The sequence below is a fragment of the Nansenia antarctica genome, assembly GCF_963989245.1.
Source record: "Nansenia antarctica genome assembly, chromosome: 13".
Classification (NCBI taxonomy): domain Eukaryota; kingdom Metazoa; phylum Chordata; class Actinopteri; order Argentiniformes; family Microstomatidae; genus Nansenia; species Nansenia antarctica.
The window spans coordinates 2,429,813-2,457,706 of record NC_137683.1 but is presented as its reverse complement, the minus strand read 5'-3'; the positions used below and the strand labels follow the sequence as shown (position 1 = coordinate 2,457,706).

At 44.4% G+C, this 27,894-nt stretch overlaps 1 protein-coding gene across 1 annotated transcript in view; it reads left to right on the top strand.

The window, feature by feature from the left end:
* vopp1b (VOPP1 WW domain binding protein b) overlaps positions 1–27,894 on the top strand; it is a gene marked incomplete at both ends in the record, with an annotated part of 102,838 nt that overhangs the window by 27,026 nt on the left and 47,918 nt on the right. Inside the window, one exon of the mRNA XM_080544384.1 lies at positions 16,939–16,997. Within this exon, the coding sequence (XP_080400510.1) occupies positions 16,939–16,997 (59 nt within the window). The remainder of the gene's footprint in view (positions 1–16,938; positions 16,998–27,894) is intronic.

The following is a 27,894-nucleotide window of genomic DNA, read 5'->3' as shown; positions in this document are numbered from 1 at the left end:
CTTCAGACCCTTCACTCCCTCACCTCATCTCATTGAAGTGTTTATCTCAGGGGGTGCGTCTCAATAGTCTGAAGTGGCTTCCTCTCCTAATCTCCTTTCCATCCATCTTACTGATGTGAGGTTACCTGGCTAACCGTGATTACTTTGTAGCCCTTGGTGACCATAAGTCAAAAAATTATAGCACAACCTGTGGAGTTCCCCAGGGGTCCATTTTAGGACCGTTGCTTTTTAGCCTATACATGCTACCCCTCAGTTCTGTTATCAAGAAGCATAGCGTTAACTACCTCAGCTATGCTGACGACACTCAGCTTTATATCTCAGTAACTCCCAACGACTACAAGATGATCGACCACCTGATAGACTGTATTGCCGATATTAATATTTGGATGACACAAAACTTTCTCCAACTCAATCAAGAAAAAACAGAGGTATTGATCATTGGCGAGAAAACTGGGAGAGAGAAATTATCTGCACACTTGAAAACACTAGCTCTTAACACTAAGTGTCAGGCCAGGAATCTTGGTGTCATAATTGACCCAGATCTAAATTTTGAAACTCATATTAATAACACTATTAAAACATCCTTCTACCATCTAAGAAACATCACTAAGGTACAATCATTTCTCTCCCAGGCAGACACTGAAAAATTAATGCATGCGTTTGTTACTAGTAGGCTAGATTACTGTAATGCTCTCCTGACAGGTCTCCCCAAAAAAATGATAAATAGACTACAAATGGTTCAAAATGCTGCTGCTCGTGTCCTTACTAGGACCAAACGGAGAGCGCACATCACACCTGTCTTGAGATCACTACACTGGCTCCCTGTCAGTCATAGAATAGACTTTAAGATCCTTTTACTAGTTTATAAATCACTTCACTGTGATGCACCCAATTACATGGTGGACATGCTCATAAGATACACACCAGCTAGACCCCTACGGTCTAGTGGCACGGAACTTTTAATAGTGCCAGAGGCTAGGACAAAGAGATTTGGAGGATCAGCTTTTAGCATATATGCTCCTAGATTGTGGAACACCCTACCTGAGGGCCTGAGGTTGTCTAAAACTCAGGACATTTTTAAGCGTGACCTCAAAACCTACTTATTCAATGTCGCCTTTTGATACTAAGGGAGACATTGGACATTATAGAACTAGGATCACTAGGCCATTACACCATACTCGTGTTTTTGAGATTTGTATTGACAGGAAAATGGACCCGGGTGCTGATGAGGCACTGTCAGCTCCAAATAGCACCTAGAGCAGTACTGGAACCGGTACAAGGGTGTACCAGGACCACCTTCAGGTTGTATTGCTGTCATCTTTACTGTCTCTATTGTGTTGTTGCATCATAACTGTGCTTAAGTTTCTCTTTTGGCAGGACCTGTGACCATACTGGATGCAGAACGATGCAAATACAACACAAAATTTATGGACAGTGTGTACGCCGATAATATGCAAGGAATTTTTCCTGGATACATGGTGTACAGGTTTTTGCCCTTGCTTGCTTGCTTTGTGCCGGTGGTCCTGGCCTCCCCTGGACCGCTGGGTACTGGTAAGCAAACTGGCTAGTAGTCGCTCTATTGGTAGAGGGCTGCAAGGGAATTTTTCCTGGCTACATAGTATACAGGTTTTTTTTACTTTTGCCTGCTCGCGGCTCTGTCAGTATTGATTGATTGATTGACTGATTGACTGAACATTTTCATTGTGTGAAGCGCATTGAGTTACATCTTGTAAGAAATGCGCTATACAAATAAAATTTGATTTGATTTGATTTGGTGAGCTGGTGAGGTGTTTCAGACAACACTGAATGACAAGCGTGATGAATCTGACAGGGTATATTAAGGGAAGGCTTAAAATGTAACATTGAGAGAAGGATGATTTCATTTTAATTTGAATATGGGACCTTTAAATCACTCCTGCAACACAAAATGATTTAACTTAGAGACTTAAGGACAGAGGCGCAAACCTCTCTTTTTACGTTGTGTCAACATATTGTGTGTAACAAAACTCACTGCATGGCTATGAGAGAAGGATTAAGCCAATAGAATAAATATTATATTATATTATTAGGTAGGTAACTAGGTTGAACTAGTTTGTTCAGTTTAACTGACCGGGATATTTAAAATAAGTTTACTTGTTCATGGGCAAACATGTTATCACTGAAAAGTGTAAGGATACCAGTACAAGAATACTGTTTGAATAAAATTGTTATGACTAAAATATTTCCAAACCTCTGTGTGTCTCTTTTTAACACGCTTGAGGCTACGCACGAACTTGTACATCACACAATGAGTGAAGGACGGCTCATTCTCTCCCTCTCCCATCCCATTTGTTCCACTTCACACTCTATTATGAAACCTTTATTTGGGCAGAGGCAGAGGTCTCTTTTTCAGAGCCCTGCTTACAAACATAAAACAATCATGAATGTACATTAGAAATTACAAACATAATACAGTTACGTATTAATTACGTATCATTTACATTCCTTGGTTGACACATCCTTTATCAAGGTTTTAAACTGACTGAGTGACTAGAGAATCTAATTTTAGGTTGTTTTGAAGGTTGTTCCATGTACATGGGCATAGACACTAAAGCTGATTTACCTAGATCAGACTGGAATGTGTGGAACTTCGAGGGTTAGCCAAGCTTGAATACTGGTACTGGTAGTCTAGAGAGCATGTCTACCATAAAAGCAACGATGTAAGGTAAAATCTGAGTTTTAAAAGAACTACTTTATATAGAAATAAAATTTAATGATATGCCCTTCTTGAAGTAAAAGGCTAATCTACAGACAGATGAAAGGCAGTGGTGAGAGTGGAAACTATACCTAATGAGGCTAATGAGTGTATGTACCGTATCTTCCAGACTATAAGTTGCACTTTTTTTCATAGTTTGGCTGGTCCTGTGACTTATAGTCAGGTGCGACTTATATATCCAAATATATATAATTTCATACTGACTGACATGAACCAAGGAGTAAACATTACCGTCTACAGAAATTAAAAGAAGAAATTAGCTGAAACATTAACGGGAGCTTGGTGAACTTGCTTACCGGTAACTTGCTTGTTGGACTCGCTGGCTTGTTATGTTAATTTAGCCTATTCAGCCTCCCAGATATGTTCTTTATGCTATTGTGTAGCTGAATAACTGTTAATGTGTTACATTAACATACCGGACACCTATTCAGCCTGTTGTTCTGTGTGCTATTGTGTAGTTGAATAACTTGCCTTTCCAGATTAAATGTCTGTTCTTGGTCTTGGATTTTGTGAAATAAATGTCTAAATTAATGCGACTTATAGTCCAGTGTGATTTATACTTATGTTTTTTTCCTCTTCATGACGCATGTTTTTGCCTGCTGCGACTTATACTCCGGAGCGACCTATAGTCTGGAAAATACAGTAAATTGTGTCGCCATAGTCACATAAATGAAGGAGTGTTGACTAGACAATCCTCCTATTCTCAAAGGTGAAGCAGAAAACCAAGTTTAACTCTCAAACGCTGGGTCAGTTTTTTGACAGGCGTTACTTACAGTGCCTTCAATACATATTCACCACCCTGGACTTTTTCCACATTTCTCAATGAAATCTATTTTAATGTCTGGCTGTAACACAACAAAAGTCCAGGGGGTGAGTCCTTACTGAAGGCACTGTTTAATGTAGGACATATTCAAACCTGAAATATGCAGATCATTGTAATCAATATGATGGGATCTACAGATCCAGTATCATCAGCATGAAGATGTAGTTTACAATTGTTCAACCAACATTATTTATGTGAATAGTAAACAGCAGTGGACCTAGAATCTAACCTTGCGGAACACCTTTATTAATAGTAACTAGACTGAACTCTTATCTACTGAAATGCATTGAGTCCTATCCTGCAGGTATTTTTTAAACAAATTACAGGCCGACCCAATAGATAACCTCTGTAATAGGAGGCATGAGCTCTATGGGAGATAGCTGTGTGATTATTCTCACTGAAACCTGGCTAAATGACACTATCCTGGACTCCGCGGTAAGCCTGGAAGGGAGAACCCTTCACCGGGCAGACCGGACTTTGCTTAGTGGGAAGACCCGCGGAGGTGGGCTCATTATATCTACGAAGGACAGCTGGTGCTTAAACACGAAAAATGTAAGTAGCCACTGCTCCCCAAACCTGGAATACTTGACTGTTAAATGCCGACCCACTTACCTCCCGAGGGAATTCAACGCAGTGTATATTACAAGTGTTTACATTGCACCAAACGCAGATGGTAGCTTAGCATTGGCGCGGCTATATGACGTCATCAGTGGTGAACAGAGCGCGGACCCACAGGCAGTCCACATTATCGCCAGAGATTTTAATCATGCCGACCTGAAGGTAGTACTACCCAAGTTCTATCAGCATGTTAAATGTGCAACAAGAGGAGAAAAAACACTGGATAAGGTATACACCAACATCAAGCGTGCTTACAAGGCTAGACCGCTAGCTCATCTAGGAATGTCTGACCATGTGTCAATCCTCCTGATCCCAGCCTACACTACAATGAGGAAAAGTGCTCCCATCATCACTAAGACTGTCAGAACCTGGCCAGAAGGGTCCGCTCCACTGCAGATCTGCCTAAATGACACCTCATGGCAGGAATATGAGCATGAGGACCTGGAACAGTTCACGTCGTCGGTTCTGAACCACATAGTGAACTGCACCAACTCAGTCACCGTGGACAAACGGGTCTGGGTCTACCCCAACACGAAGCCATGGATGACTGGGAAGGTCCAAAAACTGATCAATGAGAGGGACAACGCCTTCTTCGCAGGGAAGGGCACACTGCTGTACAGCCCCACCAGGGCTAACCTAAAGTGCGGCATCCGAGAGGCCAAGGCAGACCACAGAGAGAAGATTGAGGAATGCTTCCTGAGCAACGACTCCAGGCGGATGTGGCAGGGGGTTCAGCACATGACAAACTTCAGAGCCAACAGGCTTACAGCCGCAGAGGACGACCCCCTGCTGGCGGAAAAGCTGAACTCCTTCTACGCCCGGTTCGACGAGGGGCGAACGGAGGTAACCACAACACAAACACCACTCTCTCCAGCTCTCAGCAGCCTCACCCTCACAGAGCATGAAGTGAGACGCGTGCTGAAGGCGGTGGACCCCAGGAAAGCCTCTGGGCCGGATGGCGTCCTGGGACGGGTGCTGAGGGACTGCGCCGACCAGCTGGCCGGGGTTTTCACCAACATCTTCAACCAGTCCCTGTCCCAGGCCACCATCCCACCCTGCCTGAAAACCTCAACTATCATCCCAGTCCCGAAGAAAAGCACGGTGAGCTGCTTAAACGACTACCGCCCGGTGGCACTCACACCAATCATCAGTGCTTCGAGAAACTAGTCCGGGCCCACATACTCACACGCCTCCCGCCCAACCTGGATCCATACCAGTTCGCCTACAGAGCCCACAGGTCCACAGAGGACGCCATCGCGACGACTCTCCACGCCACTCTATCCCACCTGGAGAGGGGAAACAGCTACGCGAGACTGCTCTTTGTGGACTTCAGCTCTGCCTTCAACACCATCCTTCCAGACAGGCTAGTGACCAAACTACTAGACCTGGGACTATCACACTCTATATGTGCATGGATCAAGGACTTCCTGTCCGACCGCCCCCAGAGGGTGCGGGTGGGCTCCCACACCTCCACAGCCCTCAGACTCAGCACTGGGTCCCCCCAGGGCTGCGTGCTAAGCCCCATCCTCTACAACCTCTACACCTACGACTTCACCCCTGTCCACCCCAGCAACTCCATCGTAAAGTTTGCAGACGACACCACCGTGGTGGGCTGCATCTCGGGGGGGGACGAGGCGGCGTACAGGGATGAGGTAGAGCAGCTGAGAAAGCTGTGCAAGGTTAACAACCTGCTGCTGAACAAGTCAAAGACCCAGGAAATCATCGTGGACTTCAGGAGGAAAAAATCTGAGGTCCAGCCCCTGCTCATCGACGGAGAGAGCGTGGAGAGAGTCTCAACCCTCCGATTCCTGGGGGTGCACATACAGGATGACCTGTCCTGGAAGAACAACACAGCAGCCACCATCAAGAAGGCACAACAAGCAGGAGATACTGGTGGCCTTCTACCGCGGCGCAGTGGAGAGCATCCTCACCTACGGCATCTGCAACTGGTTCTCCAGCTGCACAACCGCGGAGAGAAATGCGCTACAGAGAGTCGTGAGAACAGCCCAGAAGATCACCGGCGCCCCCCTCCCCTCTCTGGAAGAGCTGTACAACACACGCTGTCTCAGGAAGGCCTCCAGGATCTCCAGAGACCCAACCCACCCTGGGTACGAACACTTTGCCCGGCTGCCCTCGAAAAGGCGGTACAGGACCATGGCCGCAAGGACAAACAGACTGAAGCTCAGCTTCTACCCCAGGGCCATCCAGGCCCTGAACACAGCAAAGACCTAGGTTCTGGGCCCTGGACAGTCTGGACGGATTGATGGCAGCTGCTGGATTGAAAAAATCTGGTGTAGTGCTGAGGCACAAATGTGTACATTTCAAGCCTGCAAACTGCGACACTTTAAATGAATGTGCAATAACACTATGTGCAATATGACAACCCTAGTCATCTTATCTGTACAGTATAGTATAGTGGATAGTGTACATAGCCTTTATTTATGTAAACCAGCTCCTTTCCCTTCTTGTTTTTTTAGTTTTATTTTCTTTCCTAGCACCAGGGGAGCCACCCCTCCCAAATTTCGTTGTTTGGTACCTGTACTATAGCAATGACAATAAAGACCATTCATTCATTCATTCATTCATTCATTCATTCATTCATTCATATGCTGTTTCTTATTCAGACATTAATTTATAACTAGGGAAGCAACAGGGATGGTAGAATGTCCAGACCTAAAACATGATAGATGTGCATTTAAAATGCAATGTATTGTTACCACATCTGAGAATTTTATCAGTGACACCATTATTTTTCGGTGAGCAAGAAAGCGTTAAGATAGGGCGGTAATTATTCAAGGCACTAAGATCAAACCTGTTAAACGTTGGTTATTGCGTATTGGCTAAGACCATAACGATCGGACTATACACTGAACGGAGGAATCATACGCTGTCAGACAGGGTTCATGTTATCAAGGAAGCAACGTTTATTGTGGGAATGGTCACATATATAGGATCAGCTGGCTCAATCATTCATGTCACACAGCTGGTGTCAATCAACCAATTATGCCCCACTCACACTGGGATAGGGATGACTGGAGAGCACACTCATGTCAACACCCCCACTTGCTCTCACCTGACCAAGATGGAGAGAAAAATAAACAAATCAATAACAATCAGTAGCCTACAATTTCCATAACACTCTTTGGGGCTGTCATTCCATCAATCAAACAAACAAAAGCTGGCACTGATATTGTTCCTCTCCTGTGAAACAAGAATATATATACATCATCATCATCATTTACAAACAGTCTTCAGTTTTTCACTGGTATTCTCTTATAACACTTTGAAAAAATAAAGCAAGAAAACCAAAACAAAAATTGACCGCTTGGTCCTTACTCACACTGATGTGGTTTCTCTCCCAAACATAACCTTTGTGAACCTAACCAATTTGTCCTTAGTTACTGGTTTGGTAAACACATCAGCCACCATTTGATCTGTGGGACAATATTGCAAACAGATCTGTCCATTCTGTACTGTAGACCTGATGAAATGGTACTTTATATCTATGTGTTTGCATCTTTGTCTGCGGACTGGGTTCTTAGCTAATGCAATCGTTCCCTGATTGTCCTCATGGACAATGGGTGGTGCATACTTGCATGCATCCATATGTGTCAACAGTTGAGTCAGGTGTAAACACTCTTGGGTGGTTGCAGCTAATGCCATGTACTCCGCCTCACATGTGGACAACGCCACCGTTGGTTGCTTTTTGGTCTTCCATGAGACCAATGGACCATTCTCATGTAGACTAACACAGTAACCTGTTGTGCTACGACGGTCTGTGACATCTGCTGCCCAGTCAGCATCACTGAAAGCCTGTAATCTCAAATCAGAGTTACACCTTTTGTAACACAACACTTTATCACTGGTGCCCTTTAAGAACCTCAATACATGTTTGGCAGTGGCCCAATGCTCCTCGGTTGGTTTGGTAAAATACTGGGACAGTTTACTCACTATGAAACAAAGATCTGGCCTAGTACACATAGTCAGGTAGATGAGGCTACCGACGACCTCTCTGTACCGAGTGACATCACTCATTAATCCTGCCCCTTCAGTGTAATTGAGTGTCTGCTCACAAGGCGTCGATCGGGGTTTACAGTTCTGCATGTCAAACCTCTCTAGCATGTTCTTTACACACTGCTTTTGTGACATTGTTACACATCCATCACACTGTTCAAAATCGATTCCCAGGAAATGTGTCAATTTGCCCATATCTTTCATCTGAAATTTCTTTGAGAGCATCTCTTTTACAACATTCAGTGCATTCTCGTTACTGGCAGCAATAACCAAATCATCGACCCATATAATCATGATCACTTTCTCATGTTCCGTTTCTTTAGTATATACACAATGATCTGCAGGGTTTTGCACAAACTCATTCACCATTAGATAGTCGTGTAATAAATGGTTCCAATTTCGGCCAGACTGTTTTAGACCATACAGTGACTTCTCTAGTTTACACACCACTGTCTCTGTGCCAGATGTCTGCTCATAACCCTCTGGCTGTTCCATGTATATCTCACAATCTATCGGTGCATGAAGATAGGCAGTTTTGACATCCATTTGATGTAAAATCAAATTCTCCTGTGCTGCTTTTTGCATCAACACTCGAACACTGGTTAAATCGGCTGTGGGAGAAAAGGTCTCTTCATAGTCAACACCCCTTCTCTGACTGTAGCCTTTTGCAACATAGCGTGCTTTGTATTTTTCTGAACCATCTGCATTTTTCTTGATTGTATACACCCATCTACCCCCCACTGCAACTTTGCCCTGGGGTAAGTTAGTCAAAGTAAACGTACCATTCTCTCTCAATGATTGCATTTCGTCGTCCATAGCACTGACCCATTCTCTAGACTTGGGTGACTTCACTGCATCACTGTAGGTCAAAGGTACGTTACACAACATTTTGTAGCAGTAATCAATGTTTACCTGTGCCTGGTCCTGACTTCCTACTTCATAGACACGGTCCCCAAAATAATCTGGTCTCTTCCTCTCCCTGGTAGGATAGCGTGGAGACTCCTGTTTCTCCCTAGTCTGCACCTGTTCGGGCCTGGTCACAGGAATATGCTCTTCAGCTGTCTTTGGACTCGCGTCCCTTTGCTTAGTCGTGCTGGCCCTTTGTGGCACATCACAGTCCTCATCATCTATTGATATCTCAGTCTGTGTCTGCTGCCCACCCATCGTCTTTGGCATAAATCTGACCAGTCTGTGCTTCCTCACCTTTCCACTGTCAGGATAGAAAACCAGGTAAGCTGGGCTTTTCTTGTCATGCCCTACAAAGAAGCCCTTCTCACTCCTTGGGTCTAGCTTTTTCTTATCCTGTTTGTAGGCATAACACACCGTTCCAAACTTCTGCATCCTAGACATATTGGGACGTCTCCCTGTCAGCATCATGTAAGGTGTCTGTTTTGTGCGATTGTTAAAACACCTATTTCTCACTACAGATGCAGTCTGTACTGCATAAGGCCATAACACCTTGGATAGCTTGCTCTCTAATAACATGCATCGAGCCATGTCAAAGAGAGTCCTAAACTGGCGTTCTGCAGTGCCATTCTGATGTGGCGAATATGGAGATGATGTCTCATGTCTGATACCATTTCTTCTCAGTAGCCCTTGGTACTCTTTCCCTGTAAATTCAGTACCATTATCTGACCTGATACGTCTGATCCTACCATACACGGCGGTGTCAGCTATGAACTGCTCTGTCGCCTGTACAGTATCACTCTTGTGCTTAAGAAAGTAGAAAAACACAGTACTAGTATAGTCATCTGTGAACGAAAGTGCAAATCTATGTCCATCTATGGACACTGGGTCAATTGGACCCGCTAGGTCTGTGTGCACCAACTCTAGAGCATTTTTGGCCCTTCTATCAGGCTTCCTGTTGAAGCTCTGTACAAACTTTCCCCGAGTGCACACTTCACAGTTCAGGTTAGACTTATCAATTTTTCCCTTAATTGACATACCATCAACAACATTCTGGAGTTTCAGAACATCCTCAAAATTACAATGTCCTAGAATTTCATGCCATGTCTTTAGATCAAAACAGCTCTTACTTTGATCACATTGGTCATCCACTGTGGGCAAATAATATAGTCTATTATGCTCATGGATGTGAAATGCAGTACCGTCTCTGTGCTGTAGAATGTCTTCTCCTGTTCTGAAGATCACAGTTGCCCCAGTGTCTGTGGCTGCTCTCACCGAGAAGATGTCCTGGGGGAATGAGGGGATGTACAGCGCCCCTCGCAGCGTTGTAGTCAGTCGCCTCCCTCGGCTGTCCATCAAGCACACCTCCGCATCTCCTCTGCGCTCTGCGACCCCTTTGCTCCTCGTGCCGTCCGCCAGCTCCACGCAGTGCGTCTCGGCCTGGAAACCGTCATCGAACACCTTGAACCTGGCCAGGTCGGTGATAATATGCGCAGTCGCACCGGTGTCCACCATCAGGCCCCTCGTAACACTGCGTCCTGGCTTGTCCTTAGCCAGAAACGCGTAAGTGTTGTCATGACCACTCACTTGCTCGGACACCCCTCGCGCGTCGTCCTGGTCCGGTCTCCTTTTGCAGGCGGCTCCTTGATGTGTGGAGCTCCTACAGTGGTTACACCACACCTTGCGTCGACAGGTCCTTTTGATATGTCCCTTTTGGCCACATTTGTAGCACACAATGTCTGTTCGCTGTGCGCTCTGGCTACGTGCGCTTTGGGCGTTCTGGGCACCCCGGTCAGACAGGGCTTGGGCTCGCATAACATTGTCCTCCGACGCCGTTACGCGCATTTTCTCAGTGTCCTCAAAACTCCTGAGCTTAGTTTTAAACACAGAAAAAGGCATGGTCTCGTCACTCTGTGTGACATGTATCGCAAAGGGTTTAAATGACTCGGGCAGTCCTTTCAATACCATAGCCACAAGTAGGCTATCACTCAAAGTCTCATCTGCATTCCTCAGTGCAGTTATTGCCCTTTCTGCACGAATGATATAGTCGGTCACTGTTTCACTGTTAGACTTTTGCAGTGTGGTCAACTCTGAATAGAGACTTATAACCCTTGGCTTCCCTGAACCCGCATAATAATTGCGCAATATCTCTAGGGCTTTCCGTCCGTCATCTGGTGCGTCTCGCATTATGAGCGACAAACTTTTGTCATCTAGAAACTGAATGAGCTCTGCGTAAATCTCTGCATTTTTCTCCTCATCTTCTCTCAACTCCTGAGCCGAAGCTGGGGAAGGTCTGTTCTGAGAGTGTCTTTCAGTTTCTGTAGCCGGAGATGGCCCATGAACTTTGTTTCCCACAGTTCGTACCTTTCCTCATCTCCGTCAAACGCTAGTCGAGACCAACGCGAACTTCTTTCCGATTGTCTCGCCATGGTAGCACTCTGGGCCCATAACCTGTTAAACGTTGGTTATTGCGTATTGGCTAAGACCATAACGATCGGACTACACACTGAACGGAGGAATCATACGCTGTCAGACAGGGTTCATGTTATCAAGGAAGCAACGTTTATTGTGGGAATGGTCACATATATAGGATCAGCTGGCTCAATCATTCATGTCACACAGCTGGTGTCAATCAACCAATTATGCCCCACTCACACTGGGATAGGGATGACTGGAGAGCACACTCATGTCAACAAAACCCCTTATGAAGAGGGAGTACATTTGCTGCCTTCCACACTTTAGGAATGGTATTCTAGAGAGAACTGTCATGTTAGAAATAAGAGTCAGAGGTTCTACTAAAAGATCAGAGAGATGCAGGAGATAGAGATCAAGTATGTCAACCCCTCTACACCTCTTAAGATCAATCTTACACAAAACATTACAAAACAAAAAAGAGATTCAAAACTGTAATCTAGAGGTGTTTGAGCACCCATACCATGGTCTTTACAATCACCTCATACAGAATTTAAACATCTCTTTTTGTTTTGGAGCCCCGAGGCACTCTTTTATCTGAGGTTTCCAAACACTATTAATGATATGTTAATACACACCTTACCAGGAGTGTCCAGGGGGCTATTCCACGTACGTTGGATTAGTACTGTATATCGGCGATTAAAATAAAAGCCGCGTTCAGGCAACTCGTGATTGGGATTCAAGCCTCAAGTGATTCCTCGAACGAGGATCAGCCTTGTGTCATCAGTGTTCACAGAACACCGGTTTGGAAATACTTGATTTGAGCGTGTGCACGCAGACATAAAGAGCCCAGAAGAGTCAAACTGTCGAAATGAAGATACTAGCCGGTCCCACTTATTACGCAGCGGTCTACTTATTGATCTTTATGAAGACGAAAAATAATAGTGCAATACTGCCGCAATTAACAAGGCGAGGGAAATGGTTTGGCAAGAAATTGCTGACCGATTAAATGCGTAGGTCATACTAGCCCCAGTTATTGTTATATGTTCATATTTTAATATTTTAATATTTACTACTCCAGGAATTCTCACATTAGTAGCGGTGAGGCCAATCGTCGCGCGCACGATTTTCTCTGCGTGTACGCGCATGAAACGCGCATGCTCGCTCAAAACAACGACGCAATTTCACCAAAAACTAGAGGGAGGGTGGCAAAAATAAATAAAATAAATAGCGGTTAAACCATTAAAGCCGAGCGGCAATGTTTTATATAGCAGGTGATCAAATACCAAGATGAAAATGGTCGGGGCAGACAATCGTAAATGTTGTATGTGTTCAATATTTACGACCAAAAATCTTTATGTGTGTGGGCAACTCCCGACTCCCGACAACTCCCGACTAGGGTTGCCAGATGGGCTCGGGTTTTTTTGGTGGAATTAGCGGTTTTAGACTGTGGTTAGGGTGGAAAATGTCAATCCCATCTGGCAACCCTCGCGAGTCCGATTGTGACGTGGATGGAATGTAGCCAATCAAGAAGCGAGCGGACTTCTTCTTTTCGGATGGGAATATCGGCGCACACCACACACAATACGATCAAGGCTTTTCAATCCAAGATTTTTTATCTTCATGTGTGGGGTCTGTCTCAGATAAAAAAATCTGTTAAGATTTTGAAAATCCTTATGTGTGTACCGGGCTTTAGTGGACTGAATCAATTAGTGACAGAGAAAATTCATTCGTGGCGGCCTGCCACGAATCAATGCATATAGAGGAAACACTGACTGTGGTGATATCAGCAGCAGGCTACATATTGTCACGATGGCATAGTGGTATTGACCACTGCCATAGTATTAATTTGTCATTTTAAGACGGTGGTTCAAATCCTTCTTCTGACACACTTTTTACTGCATTTCGTTGTCTGAATGTAATCTAAAATATCATCTAAAAAAGTATGTAGGCTATACAATGATGGTGTAGGCTAATTTACAAGAACTGACACGATGGTGTTTGAAGCCTTTCTGAGTAGTAAATGATGTTCTTCTTACTGGACCCTGGATTTGGCATAGATTATTTTTTCTTATGATTACTGATAGGGTTAGGGTTAGATGATTCACTTAGACAGATATATATATATATATATATATATATATATATATATATATATATATATATATATATATATAGTAAATCGATTTGCATGAAGGCTTCGGTTAAATGTAAAAAAAATAAACTATTAAATTAAATCAAGTATTGAACCGCCAACCTTCAGCCCTTGAGCTGGCTGCCTTAACCCCTGCGCCAAACACACCACTGTGATGATGGCAATGCAAGTTAATAGACAAACCTTTTTTTTATTATCTATCTATCACACTTTCAAAATATCAAGTTATCTATCACACAATCAAACTATCTATCTATCGATCGATCACACTTTCAAAATATCTAATTATCTATCTATCACACAGTCAAACTATCTATCTATCTATCTATCTACAGTATTGTAAAACGTGGGAACTAATATTTCCTAAAAGACACTTGACGGAACTGTCGTTCGGGATGTAGTTTCCGCCTGTGAGACATTTTTGACGCACGTATTACCTAAACCAGCCTGTAAACCTGCTCGCTACCAGGTTTGTTCAGAAGGATTGGTTGCATAGCAACCAAGCAGCAAATTATTTGAGCCACATTGATGGAATGGAACGCAAGCTGAAATTAGCGCCCGGATCTGTGTGTATGTGATTAAAGAAAAGCGTGATCGTGGTAAAAAATGTTAGGAGCGCCCCAAACTGGAGTCGGAGAGTGGTTGTATGGCACCTAGTAGGTTTACCACAGTACCTTTGATCAGCGTGCGTAAAGTTCCACTTTTCCGAATACAGTCACCAAGGCACACTGCAAGCACTATGGCTATTCGATGTGAATGGAGCTGGAAATAGCCCCGTTGTCCAGCTGAAGCCCCGTAATATGGGATTGTAGTGCTGCACACAAACATTATTATAACGTTGTATTTAATAATGTTTATTCCGTTCTGCTTTTATTTGATATTCGGGGTCTTATAGGCTCTCCCAACCCGAGATGCTCTCCGCGCTCTCTTCCTGCTGATTACGCGTTGTGTGTGTGTGTGTGTGTGTGTGTGTGTGTGTGTGTGTGTGTGTGTGTGTGTGTGTGTGTGTGTGTGTGTGTGCTCCGTAGTAGTATGCAGTTATGGAATTATATTTATCACTGTGAAGTGATTTAACTAGCCAACTGATTTCCTCTGTGTGTGTGTGTGTGTGTGCGTGTGTGTGTGTGTGTGTGTGTGTGTGTGTGTGTGTGTGTGTGTGTGTGTGTGTGTGTGCTCCGTAGTAGTATGCAGTTATGGAATTATATTTATCACTGTGATGTGATTTAACTAGCCAACTCCGTACTACGTTAGCGGAACGAATTACGTGTGAAATTAGCATGCTAGCAGGTGTTTTCATATAAAATGTTATATATTATATCAGCCATAGCTGACTAGGGAGCCTGCATCAACCTTAATGCTATTCAAGTGCAAGAAGATTACATTTGTCTTCGCCGTTTAAGATACACACATTCATCTGCTGTGGTAGTAAGCACAGAGCAGTAGAATGATGTCACAGGCGGACAGATTTTGGCCCTAGTCTGGAACGCACGTCAAACGTTCGAACGATTAGCAACAGCGTTCGAACGATTAGGGCCGTTGATGGCCCGGTCAAGATTTGGTATTGCCACGATTGGGCATGACAGCATCAATGCTTCTTCTGAGGATTGGCGGGGAAACTTTTGTCTGAAAGAAAGGACTTCCGTTTAAGTGCCCGCCCTCCGCCTTGTCTCGTACTGGATTGGATGTTGCTAAGCTATCACTCGGATCGACACTGGCCAATAGGGACGTGCGTTACTTCTTTCTGCTGTAGGTCCCGCCCTGACTGTACTCTGAACTTTTTTGCAAATCTCATGTTCTGCAAAGCTGTTGTTTGGCAAACATCATGTTTTGCAAACCTGTTGTTTTTGTGCAAATCTATGTTTTTGCTTACGGATCTATGTTTTTGCTTACAAAGTGGATTTTTTTTCTCACAAAATATTTCTTTGCTTTTGATTTAATTAGGCTCAAGATAAACTCCATACTGTGGTGGCTCTTTTTATTGTCTAGGTGAAGATTCGGCTGTCTTACTAAAATATCCTGTACATTTTTGATTTTTTGCAGCTATGCTCCAGGTATTGACATTTGAAAACCAAACTGGCGTTATGAACCACCTGTCACGTACACATCTGCCCAATGAGCTGATTTATTACAAAACAAGTTTTGATGGGCCAATAGGGGTCAAGCTTTTTATTTGCAAGGCTACATCATTGATGCTCCAGGCAGCACAAACATCCAGGTCGGAGCTGCAGCGGACCACTATTGAAGTTAGGCGTAATATTTACAAACTAGCCTATCGTACTTTATCCTAAATTAATTCAATATCATAATTGTACTAAAACGAAACAAATACCAACGGCCCAGCGGAACAGCCTTCTCTCAAACTTCTCTTAAGTATTAATAAAAAATAAAAAATAAAGAAGCCTGGCCAATCCGAGGCCCATGCGCCCGCGGGGCGCCGAGGCTTGCAGCCTGGTCATTCTGGGTCAGCCTGGGTCAGCCTGGTCAGCCTGTGCGTTAATCCGCCCCTGAACAGCATTATTATAGTGTTCCTAATAAAGTGTTCAGTCAGTGTATGTATAAAAAAAGCCAGGGAATGGGGTTCAGAGGGTTAGATTTTACTCTGGGCCCACTGGGTGCTAACTTTACAAACAGGCTAGATTTCTGTGAAGAACCAAATTCAGAACCATTCCACACACCGCCATTTGGAAGTTCAATTCCATCCCAGCCTTCAATCCTACTTAAACAGTCTCAGACCCAATGGCCACACTCATTTTGTTTGTGACAGTATCTGTTATCTCTGTGAAGTGGTTATTTGATTCCCATTAGGACGGTTCTCTCCTAACAACTCCTTTCGGGATGTTGTGGAGATTGTGTGTCTGGAGAGGGGTGTGTCTGGAGAGGGGTGTCTCTGGAGAGGGGTGTATTTTCGACAGTTGGATCTGCTGCCAAGGCGTGTGGGGTGGGATGCCCACTATGGATACCCAAATTCACTCGTCAAAATTCATACTTCAGAGTCAACACCTCAGAGAAAGTGTAGTCTACATTGTGGGTGAAGCATGGCCTGTGTGTGTGTGTGTGTGTGTGTGTGTGTGTGTGTGTGTGTGTGTGTGTGTGTGTGTGAGAGAGAGAGAGAGAGAGAGAGAGAGAGAGAGAGAGAGAGAGAGAGAGAGAGAGAGAGAGAGAGAGAGAAGGATGGTTCTATTCCTTTTTTTATTTATAGAGAATACATGGAATACTAAATATCTTTCTCTCTCCTCTCTAATTTTCCCTTTTCAGTGCATAGAGGCCAAGAAGTACTGCTGGTATTTTGAGGGTGGATACCCAATCTACTTTATGTGAGTACCACCTGAGAATTCCCCACTCTACACAAGTGAAAACATTGGTATATGTGCTCATTCGTTTTAAGCTACTGCCATGTCACAAGTCACAGTCACAGATAAAATATTAGCATATATCATATCAAATATGATAAAATAATAAAGTATTTCACCCCCTGCTGATCTTGTGAGTTTACCACCTTACAAAGAAATGAACAGTCTGTAATTTTAATGGTGGGTTAATTTGAACAGTGAGAGACAGAATATATATATATAAAAATAAAATAAAAGAATCACATTATATGAATTTTGAAAAATTATTTGTGTTTTATTGGGTAAAATACGTATTTCACCCCCTAGCAAAACATGACTCAGTACTTGGTGGAGAAACCCTTGTTGGCAAGCACAGTGGTCAGACGTTTCTTGTAGTTGGTCACCAGGTTTGCGCAGATCCCAGGAGGGATTTTGGCCAACTCCTCTTTGCAGATCCTCTCCAAATCCTTAAGGTTTGGAGGTTGTCGCTTGGCCACTCGAAGCTTCAGCTCCCTCCACAGATCTCTATGGGATTAAGGTCCGGAGACTGACTAGGTCACTCCATGACCGTAATGTGCTTCTTCTTGAGCCACTCCTTTGTTGCCTTAGCCGTATGTTTCGGGTCATTGTCATGCTGGAACACCCATCCACGACCCATTTTCAGTGTCCTGGCTGAGGGAAGGAGGTTCTCACCCAATATTTCATGGTACATGGCCCCGTTCATCCTTCCCTCGATGCGGTGAAGTCGTCTTGTCCCCTTAGCTGAGAAACAGCCCCAAAGCATAATGTTTAATGTTTCAGCTGTGGTCCCAGCTGCCTTGAGATCATTAACAAGCTCCTCCTGTGTAGTTCTGGGTTGATCCCTCTCCTTTCTCATGATCAACGTCACCCCACGAGGTGACATCTTACGTAGAGCCCCAGACCAAGGGAGATTGATGGTCAATTTGTGTTTCTTCCACTTTTGAATAATTGCACCAACAGTTTTCTCCTTCTCACCAATATGCTTGCCAATGGTCTTATAGCCCATTTCAGTCTTGTGCACGTCTACAATCTTGTCCCTGATGTCCTTAGACAACTCTTTGGTCTTGCCCATGGTGGAGAGGTTGGAATGATTGATTGATTGATTCTGTGGACAGGTGTCTTTTATACAGGTTACAAGTTGCAGTGTTTCCTCCAGGAATTTTTACATTAGTGGCGGAGAGCCCTGTCCGCGCCCATAGCGCGCACATTTTTTTTTCGCGTGCATGCGCGCTCAAAACAACGACCTAATTTCAACCAAAACTAGAGGGAGGATGGCAAAAAAAATTAAAAAATATATACAGAATATAAACTTGTGACTGACAGTCACATACACACACATACAAAGATCATCAGCTATACCCACCACATTACACAAGTAAAATCACAGTCAGATGGAGCATTCGGTAAACAGCTGAGTATCAGCTGAGTTAAAGAAAACCAACTCTTACCTTTGATGACACCCACATGAGCCCTGTTTTCCCGTACCTCTCCCATGTGTCTCTTATTGTCCAAATGTTCCCTGAATTTTAGCTGCATGTTTTTCCAGCATGTAATTCCGTTGTCAATAAAAAAATCGACTCCCCTTCTTTTCCCCTTGACAATACTGTGTCGTTGCTAAAGTGACGCACATAAGAATCGTTTTTTGACTTGCTAATGTCTGCTGATACACCAACACAGCTAGCCGATGGTGATGGCTCTCCTTCACACCCGCTTGTTCTCCCGCTGTAGTTGTAGCTGGTGGTGGTGGTACCCCGCCATAAACGTTGTTAGCTGATCCACCACCTAGCTCCTTTGCTCCTGCCAGCCATGCAGTTTCGGATCGCTCATAGCCACTGCTAGCTTCAGCAATGTTTGAAGTGTCTGGGGCATCTTTTTTCTTGAAAAATCCATCCATCTGTCGCTGTTTTCGTTTAATTTTTCGAAGTTATTTAATGTGATATCTTATTTGTGCACCTAGCTAGCTAGATCAGCTTTTTGTATCTTTTAGATGGTTCACATTTAGACCAATCAGGAGTAGCCCTTGTGTCACGTCGTCAACTGAATGTTTAATGTCATTAATCTGATTTTGGATCAGCGGTTAGAGAGAGATGGGCGTGGATTTAGGTGCACTTTTAGTCAACATCCATTATAGCGCTGATCTAGGATCAGATATATTTTAATCAGCTAGAATGTTCAGAGGTGGATTTTCTTTTTTTTGGGACAAATCGTGCACTTAGTGGACTGAATCAATTAGTGGCGGAGGAAATTCATTCGTGGCGGCCCGCCACCAATAAATGCATATAGAGGAAACACTGAGTTGAGATTAGGAGTTTCTTAAAGTGAGAGAACTAATCTGTGTGCCTCGTGGTCACATAACTGGTCTGTGGGAGCCAGAATTCTTGCTGGTTGATACTTACTTACTTACGCCTATCGCTCCTTTTGGAGGAGCATAGGCCGTCGACAACAGTTCGCCAGGGTCCTCTGTCCTGTGCTTTACTTTCCAGCTGTTTCCATGTCAGTCCACTCTGTGTGATGTCTGTCTCCAAGTCCCTGCGCCAGGTGTTCTTGGGCCGGCCTCTCTTCCTTTTGCCTTGGGGGTTCCATCAAAGGGCCTGTCTGGTGGTGCATAGTGTGTGGCCGATCCATCCCCACCTTCTTCTCTTGATTTGTTCTTCCACTGGTTGTTCGCCCGTTCTCTGCCAGAGATCGTTGTTACTGATGGTATCTGGCCAGTGGATGTTCAGGATCCGCCTCAGGCATCTGTTGATGGATGACTAGTCACTAGGCACTCTAGTCATTGTGATCTTGGTTGTCCTCCACGTCTCTGATCCGTATAGGAGTACTGGCTTGATGTTGGATTTGAAGAGTCTGATCTTTGTCCGCTGACTGATTACCTTGGAGCTCCAGATGTTCTTTAGTTGGATGTATGAGGCCCCTGCCTTGCTGATTCTTGCTCTGACATCTGGCTCCGTGCCACCCTTCTTGTCTATGATGCTACCTAGGTAGGTGAAGGATTCTACTTCCTCGAGTGCTGTTCCCTCCAGGTTTACTGGGTCTTCGTTGTTTGTGTTGATCTTTAGTATTTTGGTCTTTGCTTAGTGGATGTTGAGGCCTAGTTGTGTTGAGGTGTCTGCCAGTATGTTCGTCTTCTCCTGCATCTGTTGTCGACTGTGGGATAGTAGGGCAAGGTCGTCTGCGAAGTCTAGGTCGTCCAGTTGTGTTGTGAGTGTCCACTGGATCCCGTTTCTCCTCTGTGCCGTTGTGGTCTTCAATATCCAGTCGATGGCCAGGAGGAAGAGGAAGGGGGACAGTATACCGCCTTGCCTTACTCCGGTCTTCACTTGGAAGCTTCGTGTGAGCTGCCCGCTGTGTATGACTCTGCAGGTCATTCCTTCATAGGAGTTCCTCATGATGTTGACAAGCTTTTCTGGTATGCCGTAGTGTCGAAGCAATTTCCAGAGGGTGTTTCTGTGGAGACTGTCAAATGCCTTCTGGTAGTCTACAAAGTTCATGTATAGTGGAGAGTTCCATTCCAATGATTGCTCGACTATGATTCGGAGGGTTGCAATCTGGTCCACACATGATCTATTGGGCCGGAAGCCTGCCTGCTGGTCTCTTAGCTGCGGATCCACCGCTTTCTTTATTCGTTCGAGGAGGATTCTGTTGAAGATTTTTCCTGGCACTGATAAAAGCATGATTCCTCTGTAGTTGTGGCATTGGCTGAGGTCTCCTTTCTTAGGTATTTTGACCAAGTAGCCTTCTTTCCAATCTGTTGGCCTTTCCTCTTCCTCCCAGATCTTCTCGAACAGCGGGTGTAGCATCTCTACCGAGGTGTCTATGTCTGCCTTCAGTGCCTCGGCAGGGATGTTGTCTGGTCCTGCTGCCTTACTATTCTTTAGTTGTGCAATGGCCTGTTGGATTTCCTGCTTGCTGGGCTTTCCACAGTTGATGACTATGTCAGTCTCCGCAGGTTGAATGTCCGGGGGGTTAGGTGGTGTCGGTCTATTCAGGAGTTCTTCAAAATACTCTGCCCATCCCTCTTGCTGTTGGTCCAGTCTAGTGATGGTCTTTCCTTCCTTGTTTTGATTGGTCGTTCTGGTCTGCTGAACTTTCCGGACAGTTTCTTGGTGGTGTCATACAGTTCCTTCATGTTTCCTTTTGCTGCTGCCACTTCTGCTTCTTTAGCCAGGTTGTCGATATAGTTTCGCTTGTCCTTCTTGGCATTTCTTTTGACCTTTCTGTTTGCCTCAGTGTACTCTATTTGGGCTTTTGTCTTGGTTGCCCTTGTTCGGCTGTTGTTAACTTCTGTCTTTTTCTGTCTCCTTTCTTCTATGTTGCGTAGTGTTTCTGCTGATATCCACTCTTTATGGTTTCTCTTCTTAATTCCAATCACTTCCTTACATGTTGTTATGAGGGTTTCCCTTATCCTTTCCCATTGGTCTTGCTGGTCTCCTTCGTCACTGCTTAGATCTTGCAAGGCTTGATATCTGTTCTTCAGCTTCAGTGTGAACACTTCTCTTGTCTGTGTGTCTTTTGAACATTGAATTTCTGTTTCTTTGATGTTGTTTCCATCCAGTGCTTCTTCAGTTTCGACTTGAGCGTAGCGCTTAGTAGGTGGTGGTCTGATGCTATGTCTGCTTCTCGCCTTACTCGCAGGTCCTGTAGTGATCTCCTGAACTTGCTGGTTATGCAGAAGTGGTCTATCTGGTTCTCGGTCACTCCATCCGGTGATACCCAGGTTGCCTTGTGGATCCTCTTTTGTGGGAAGACGCTTCCTCCGATAACCAGGTTGTTCAGGGCACAGGTGTCCACAAATCTCTCTCCATTCTCATTCATTTCTCCTAGGCCATGCTTTCCCATCACTTTTTCGAAGCCTGTGTTGTCTCTGCCAATCTTTGTATTGAAGTCCCCCATGAGAATGTTGTTGCTGGTTGATAAGGGGTTAAATACTTTTATTTTACTCAATAAAACACACATATTTTTTCGAAATTCATATCATTTGATTTTCTGGGATTTCTTGTATATTCTGTCTCTCACTGTTAAAATGAACCTACCATTAACATTATAGACTGTTCATTTCTTTGTAAGGGGGTAAACTCACAAAATCAGCAGGGGGTGAAGTACTTATTTTCCCCACTGTACATTATTCTGTGGTATTCATGCCAATTTATTGACTTTGAGAAAGCAAAGGGGTTCATGAAGAAATCGACTCCCCTGTGAATCAATACAAGTGTATCATCCTAAGACTTACCACATGGGTGAGTCTGTAGCCTTTTCACAGTTCTCTGTCCTGTACCTTAAGTCCACAGTCTACTGGGTTAAGCCATCTTGCATCCTTTGATGGTGGTGTGTATAATTCAGACCCACAGCATATCTCTCACAACCCACTATCCATCCTCCCTCGTAGGTAATCATGGACGTCAACCATTATTCATAAAAACAAAAGGGCATACTGTACCTCGACAGAGATATATAACGGGAGAAAGCAGACCTCCCCATCTACCTCTCCGTCCTTGTCTATACTATACAAATGTAACAAATGATTACTGAAAAACATTATTTTATTTATTTTTCAGACAGAAACTGTATTTTCTTAAAGAATCGCTTATTTGTACCTCTTCATAAAACATGTAATGAGGAGTTATTATACTGTATTGTTTGTTTTTGTTGACATATGGGATGTGTACGGCTAGGCTCAAATTACCTACCTCTCCTCCACACATACTTCTCCTCCACACCACAAGGAGTTGGCAGGCATCCTGATTCTCTCTGGGATTGTCTGGGAGCCAAATGGAATCTGTGATGACGGGGAACAGGCAGATAGGAACAGACGCTACAGTAGCTAGCTATGCTACAACAGTAAAAATATGAATGAATGAATGAATGAATGGTCTTTGTTGTCATTAATATAGTACAGGTACCATACAACGAAATTTGTGAGGGGGGACTCCCCTGGTGCTAGGAAAAAAATACTAAAAACAAGAAGGGAAAAGAGCTGGTTTACATAAATAAAGGCTATATCCACTATCCACTATACTATACTATACAAATAAAACACTGTGCTGTACTCTATGCTATGCTATAAATATCCTAACATTTCCTATCTCTGAACCTTATGTGCACGAGGGTTGTCATATTGCACATAGTATTATTGCACATTCATTTAAAGTGTCGCAGTTTGCAGGTTTGAAATGTTCACAGTTGTGTTTCAGTATTGCACTTGATTTCAATCTAGTAGCTGCCATCAAATTGTCTAGATTGTCCAGGGCCTAGAACTTAGGTCTTTGCTGTGTTCAGGGCCTGAATGGCCCTAGGGTAGAAGCTGAGCTTCAGTCTATTTGTCCTTGCGGACATGGTCCTGAACCGCCTGCCCGAGGGCAGCCGAACAAAGTGTTCGTTCCCAGGGTGGGATGGGTCTCTGGAGATCTTGGAGGCCTTCCTGAGGCAGCGTGTGTTGTACAGCTCTTCCAGAGAGGGGAGGGGGGCGCCGATGATCTTCTGGGCCGATCTCACGACTCTCTGTAGCGCTTTCCTCTCTGCGGCTGTGCAGCTGGAGAACCACGCGCAAATGCAGTAGGTGAGGATGCTCTCCACTGTGCAGCGGTAGAAGGTCACAAGCAGCTCCTGTTTGAGGTGGTATTTCCTGAGGACTCTCAGGAAGTAGAGCCGCTGTTCAGGAAGTAGAGCCGCTATGTAGCTCGCTACTGCCACAACAGAAAAACTATGTACTGGAGCTAGCTACCCGTCACATGAAAAATGTAGATGCTACACAAACTAGGGGAGAACAGTATTGAACAGTATTGATTTGAATCCAAAAGGTGTGATGTTACAGTAGGCAAATGTAACGTTTAAAACTGAGGATTGTGTGGTCTAATGACATTGATGATTATTATATCATGAAAATGATATAATTCTATGAACAAACCTTGATTTCAATGTAATGTCTACTCCTATGAGAGAGAAAGAGAGAGAAAAAAAGAGAGAGTGCTGTGATTCGGCTGCTTGGCTCTATGGCAATTGTAACACTGTGCTACATTAGCAACCATAGCAGCCCATTCTGAAACATGTCAATCATGTCAATTTGTAGCCACCAGAACAGTAATCAAGAGACATTAAATACTGTAGAAAAAATATGTTCATACATCTGAAACAATGTTTGTGGATAAATCTATTAGAAAGGGAGAGAATACAACTGAGCTTGTGCAGAATGACCGTCATCACTCTAGCTTTGTTTCTGATAAGAGAAAAGCAGGGTGTTACAATTGTCCCCTGGTCTGCCCTACACAACCTACCACATTCAGGGCATCCAAATAAATACCAGAATCCAATTACCTCCAACTGTATGATACCACTGGTGACTGAAAAAACAGGTGTAGCTTAAAGGCATCAAAGGGGCAGCAGAGTCCTGTGCATAGTTAGAGTGCAGCACACCAGCAGCCCCGTCCTCCAGACCCATGCATGACTCCAGACCCATGGGTCTGTGACTGCAGGCTAGGAAGCCTGCTCTTTCTCCACCTTTGCCCACAGCTAAACCAAAGGAGTTTGTGCTGGGATTCAACAGAGGCTAGTCTCTCCCTAGGGGTCTAGGCAGCAGTTCACTGGGCAAGGAACCAATTATAGATAGCGCTGAGCTTCCTCCCGGAGCCTGGAATAAGAGGTGGATTTACTTGGCGTTATCTGCCCCCCGCCGCAACCTTTATCGTCCGACTCATCCGGATGTAACGTTGCTGATCACGCCGCCGCTAGCGCTAAGAGGGTCGATGAGGGGATGTAGCGAGCCTGTCGTCAGGTGCACGGTGATGATGTGTTGTACAGCTGGGCTGGCTAAGATGTGGCTGGGGTGTGTGCAACGGTAAGGAGGGCAGGAGCTCCTGTGGCGTTATGATGATTATGAGGCCATCAGATTGTTTTGACACAAAGCTGACACAGAGAGGACGTGTGACGGCAAAGATGTCTCCTCTCCTCTGATTCGCTGCAACTGATTATGTGCACGCATGCACACACACACGCACACACACACACACACACACACACACACACACACACACACACACACACACTTACACACGCGCACAGAAAATCTAATTCTTGGTTTCTTTCATAATACGCAACTTGAAGTACCCACTCGATATAACAGGGTTCCAGCCGGGTCTTAAAAAGTCCTGCATGGGAAAATCTGAATTTAACTAAGTCTTAAATGTGTGTTGGTAGTTCTTAAATATGATTTAGTAGGTCTTAAAAATATATTGGATTAGGAAATTGTGAGAAAAAACTGTATCGTGTTTAAATGTGTTTGGGGGAAATGTCTGGTGTGCAATGTAAGCAGTATAGTAATTAGCCTATCAGTTCCCCCTCCGCCATCCCAACAATAGTGTGGAAATAAACTGGAACTAAAAAACACTAGCTTTGCAGCCCCCGGTGAGAACTTTTCAGAAAACACCCAGGTGGTAAACAAGCATGAGCTAGGCATGACGAAAGAGAAATTCTAACAGCGTGGCGCGAACACCTTTTTTTCTTTTGTACTGTCGTGTATTCTTATTGGTTATGAATCAAAGAACAGTTAGTTTAAGACAATTTAATCAGTTACAGGCAGATTTATACATTACGTCTGTTCCCCGTGGACCCTGGGCTGCAAGAGAGCGCTCTCCCTCTCTCTCTCCCCGTTCCGCTCCAGAGGGGAGGGGCCAGCGTGCATGTGTGTCTTTGCCCAACCCCCAGAGTTGGTCATCTGGTTGCCATAGAACCCTCATTGTTAGAGGGCATCATTCATGTCCTTGCATGCCCTGGTATGTGTGTGTGTTTAAAATATACTACATATTCATACATAGATCATACATACTACAGAAATATACGACACATCCCCCCTCGGACCACCCAGAGGGTGTTCCGAAACTAAACTACCATAAAACAAAAACAAAAACACAAAACCCCACAAAACATCCCCCAAAAAAAAAAAGGGTTAGAAAAAGGGTTAGAAAAAAGGGTTAAAATTAAAAATTAAAAAATAGAAAACAACCAATAATAAAAAGAATTTTGAAAATAACAATCACAATTAAACTAAACACAGTTCATCATGCACAAATCAATACAGAAACTTCCAACGACCGATGTTTTCTTTGTCCTTGAAGCGTCAGGGTCAGAGGTTACTAGCACTTGTACCCAGTTGGAGAACAGCCTTTACCGCTGTCTCAGATTGATAACACTTTCATAGTCAGGAGCTTTCCATTTTCGTTGCGCTAGGAACAGAACCTCTCTCCTAGCTTTGTATAACCACCACATCACTTCTCAACTGACATCAATCACATACGATATAGAAATAAACAAACAATACACAAATAATGAAATTCAGTTATCATAACACATAATTCTCCAACAGTAAGCATAGGACAAAGGGAATGCATTAATGCATAGATCTTCACCTCAGGTGAGGACTAGTCTTCTGAAAAGTTCATTAACGTGGACTGAGTGACTGATTTTCCAAAAACAGTCAATGAGGCCCTGTCTCCTAAGAAAGTCAAAAATCATGTCTGCTATAATAGGTGCTCCTATCCTAGCAAAATAAGTTTCCCATTCCCCTAAGACCGTTTCCAGCCATGCTATCATCTGCTGTCCATTCCCGTCGTTCCCTTTGATCTGCTGCTTCACTACCCTATTCATAGTCTTTAATCTTTTCCTAACTGGTCGTCGTCCGTCAGTGTCATTGAGGTTCAGGCAGCCGCCTGGTCCCCTCCCACGCTGATCAAGGTCTGGGGAGTCGCCCTCAGCATCATCTGAAGCATGGTGCAGGCACTCGCCAGCATCCCCAGTAGCACAGGTGTCCAGGCTTTGGACACTCCCAGGCTGGACCTCCAGACTGTCAACCCTCTCTGCTTCGTTAGTTTCTGGTTTATTGGCATCTAGACAGCTTTCCACTGTACCCTCGGTTTCAGGCACTGCCGGTAATGTCACTGGCTGTAACACTGGCATTGCCACTGGCTCTGGCAACACCACAGCATCTCCTCGTAGCTCCTCCTTCTCAGGTTCTCTGGGGACCTCGGCACCTGTTGGCACAACATCCTGCCTACTCTGTACATCCACCCCCCTGTCCACCACCCGTGGCCCTATTGGGGTAGGGATATGCCCAGACACCACTGGTGTACCCACTCTGATGTTGTTTCTCCAACAGACCCCACATTGACCTAAAGCATGGTCAATCTGTTCCATCAAATATGGACTCCAAAACCCATATTTCTTGGTAATCTTGCGTCTTACCTCCCCCCTAGCCACATGTGCTAATCCATGAGCTTCCTGTATTAACATGCCTAATAAATCTGAGGGTGCTACAACCAACCCCTCATGATTCCTCCATAGACCTGTGTCATCCTGACTTGCCCCCCTTGCTAGCCAAACGCTCTTGTCTAACGTAGTTACTCTACTCTGTAACATCAATAAATCCTCAAGTGTGACCATGCCCTGTAATTGCTTTTCATGTGTGACCAGAAGACCTTTACCTGCCTTGTCTGCTCCTGTAATGGCTTTGGCTGCATCCTCTGCAGCCCTGTTACCTTGTGTGACATGTGATGAGTCAGACCTGTGTGTGGCACACTTCACTATGGCTAATTCCTTTGGCTTCATCATGGCTTGTAACAGCTTCATGATCTGTGCGTGATGCTGTATAGGCGTACCATCAGTTCTCTTAAAACCCCGCCCCCTCCATACAGCTCCATTAAAATGACAAACATTATGTGCATAGGCAGAGTCGGTGTACACTGTCACTCTCCGTCCGGTTCCCAAGTTGCATGCTTCTGTGAGGGCAATCAATTCAGCCAACTGAGCCGAGCAAGGCTGAGGAACTGCCTCAGCCTGTTCTACAATAAACTTTGAATTTTGTGCTTTAACTAAG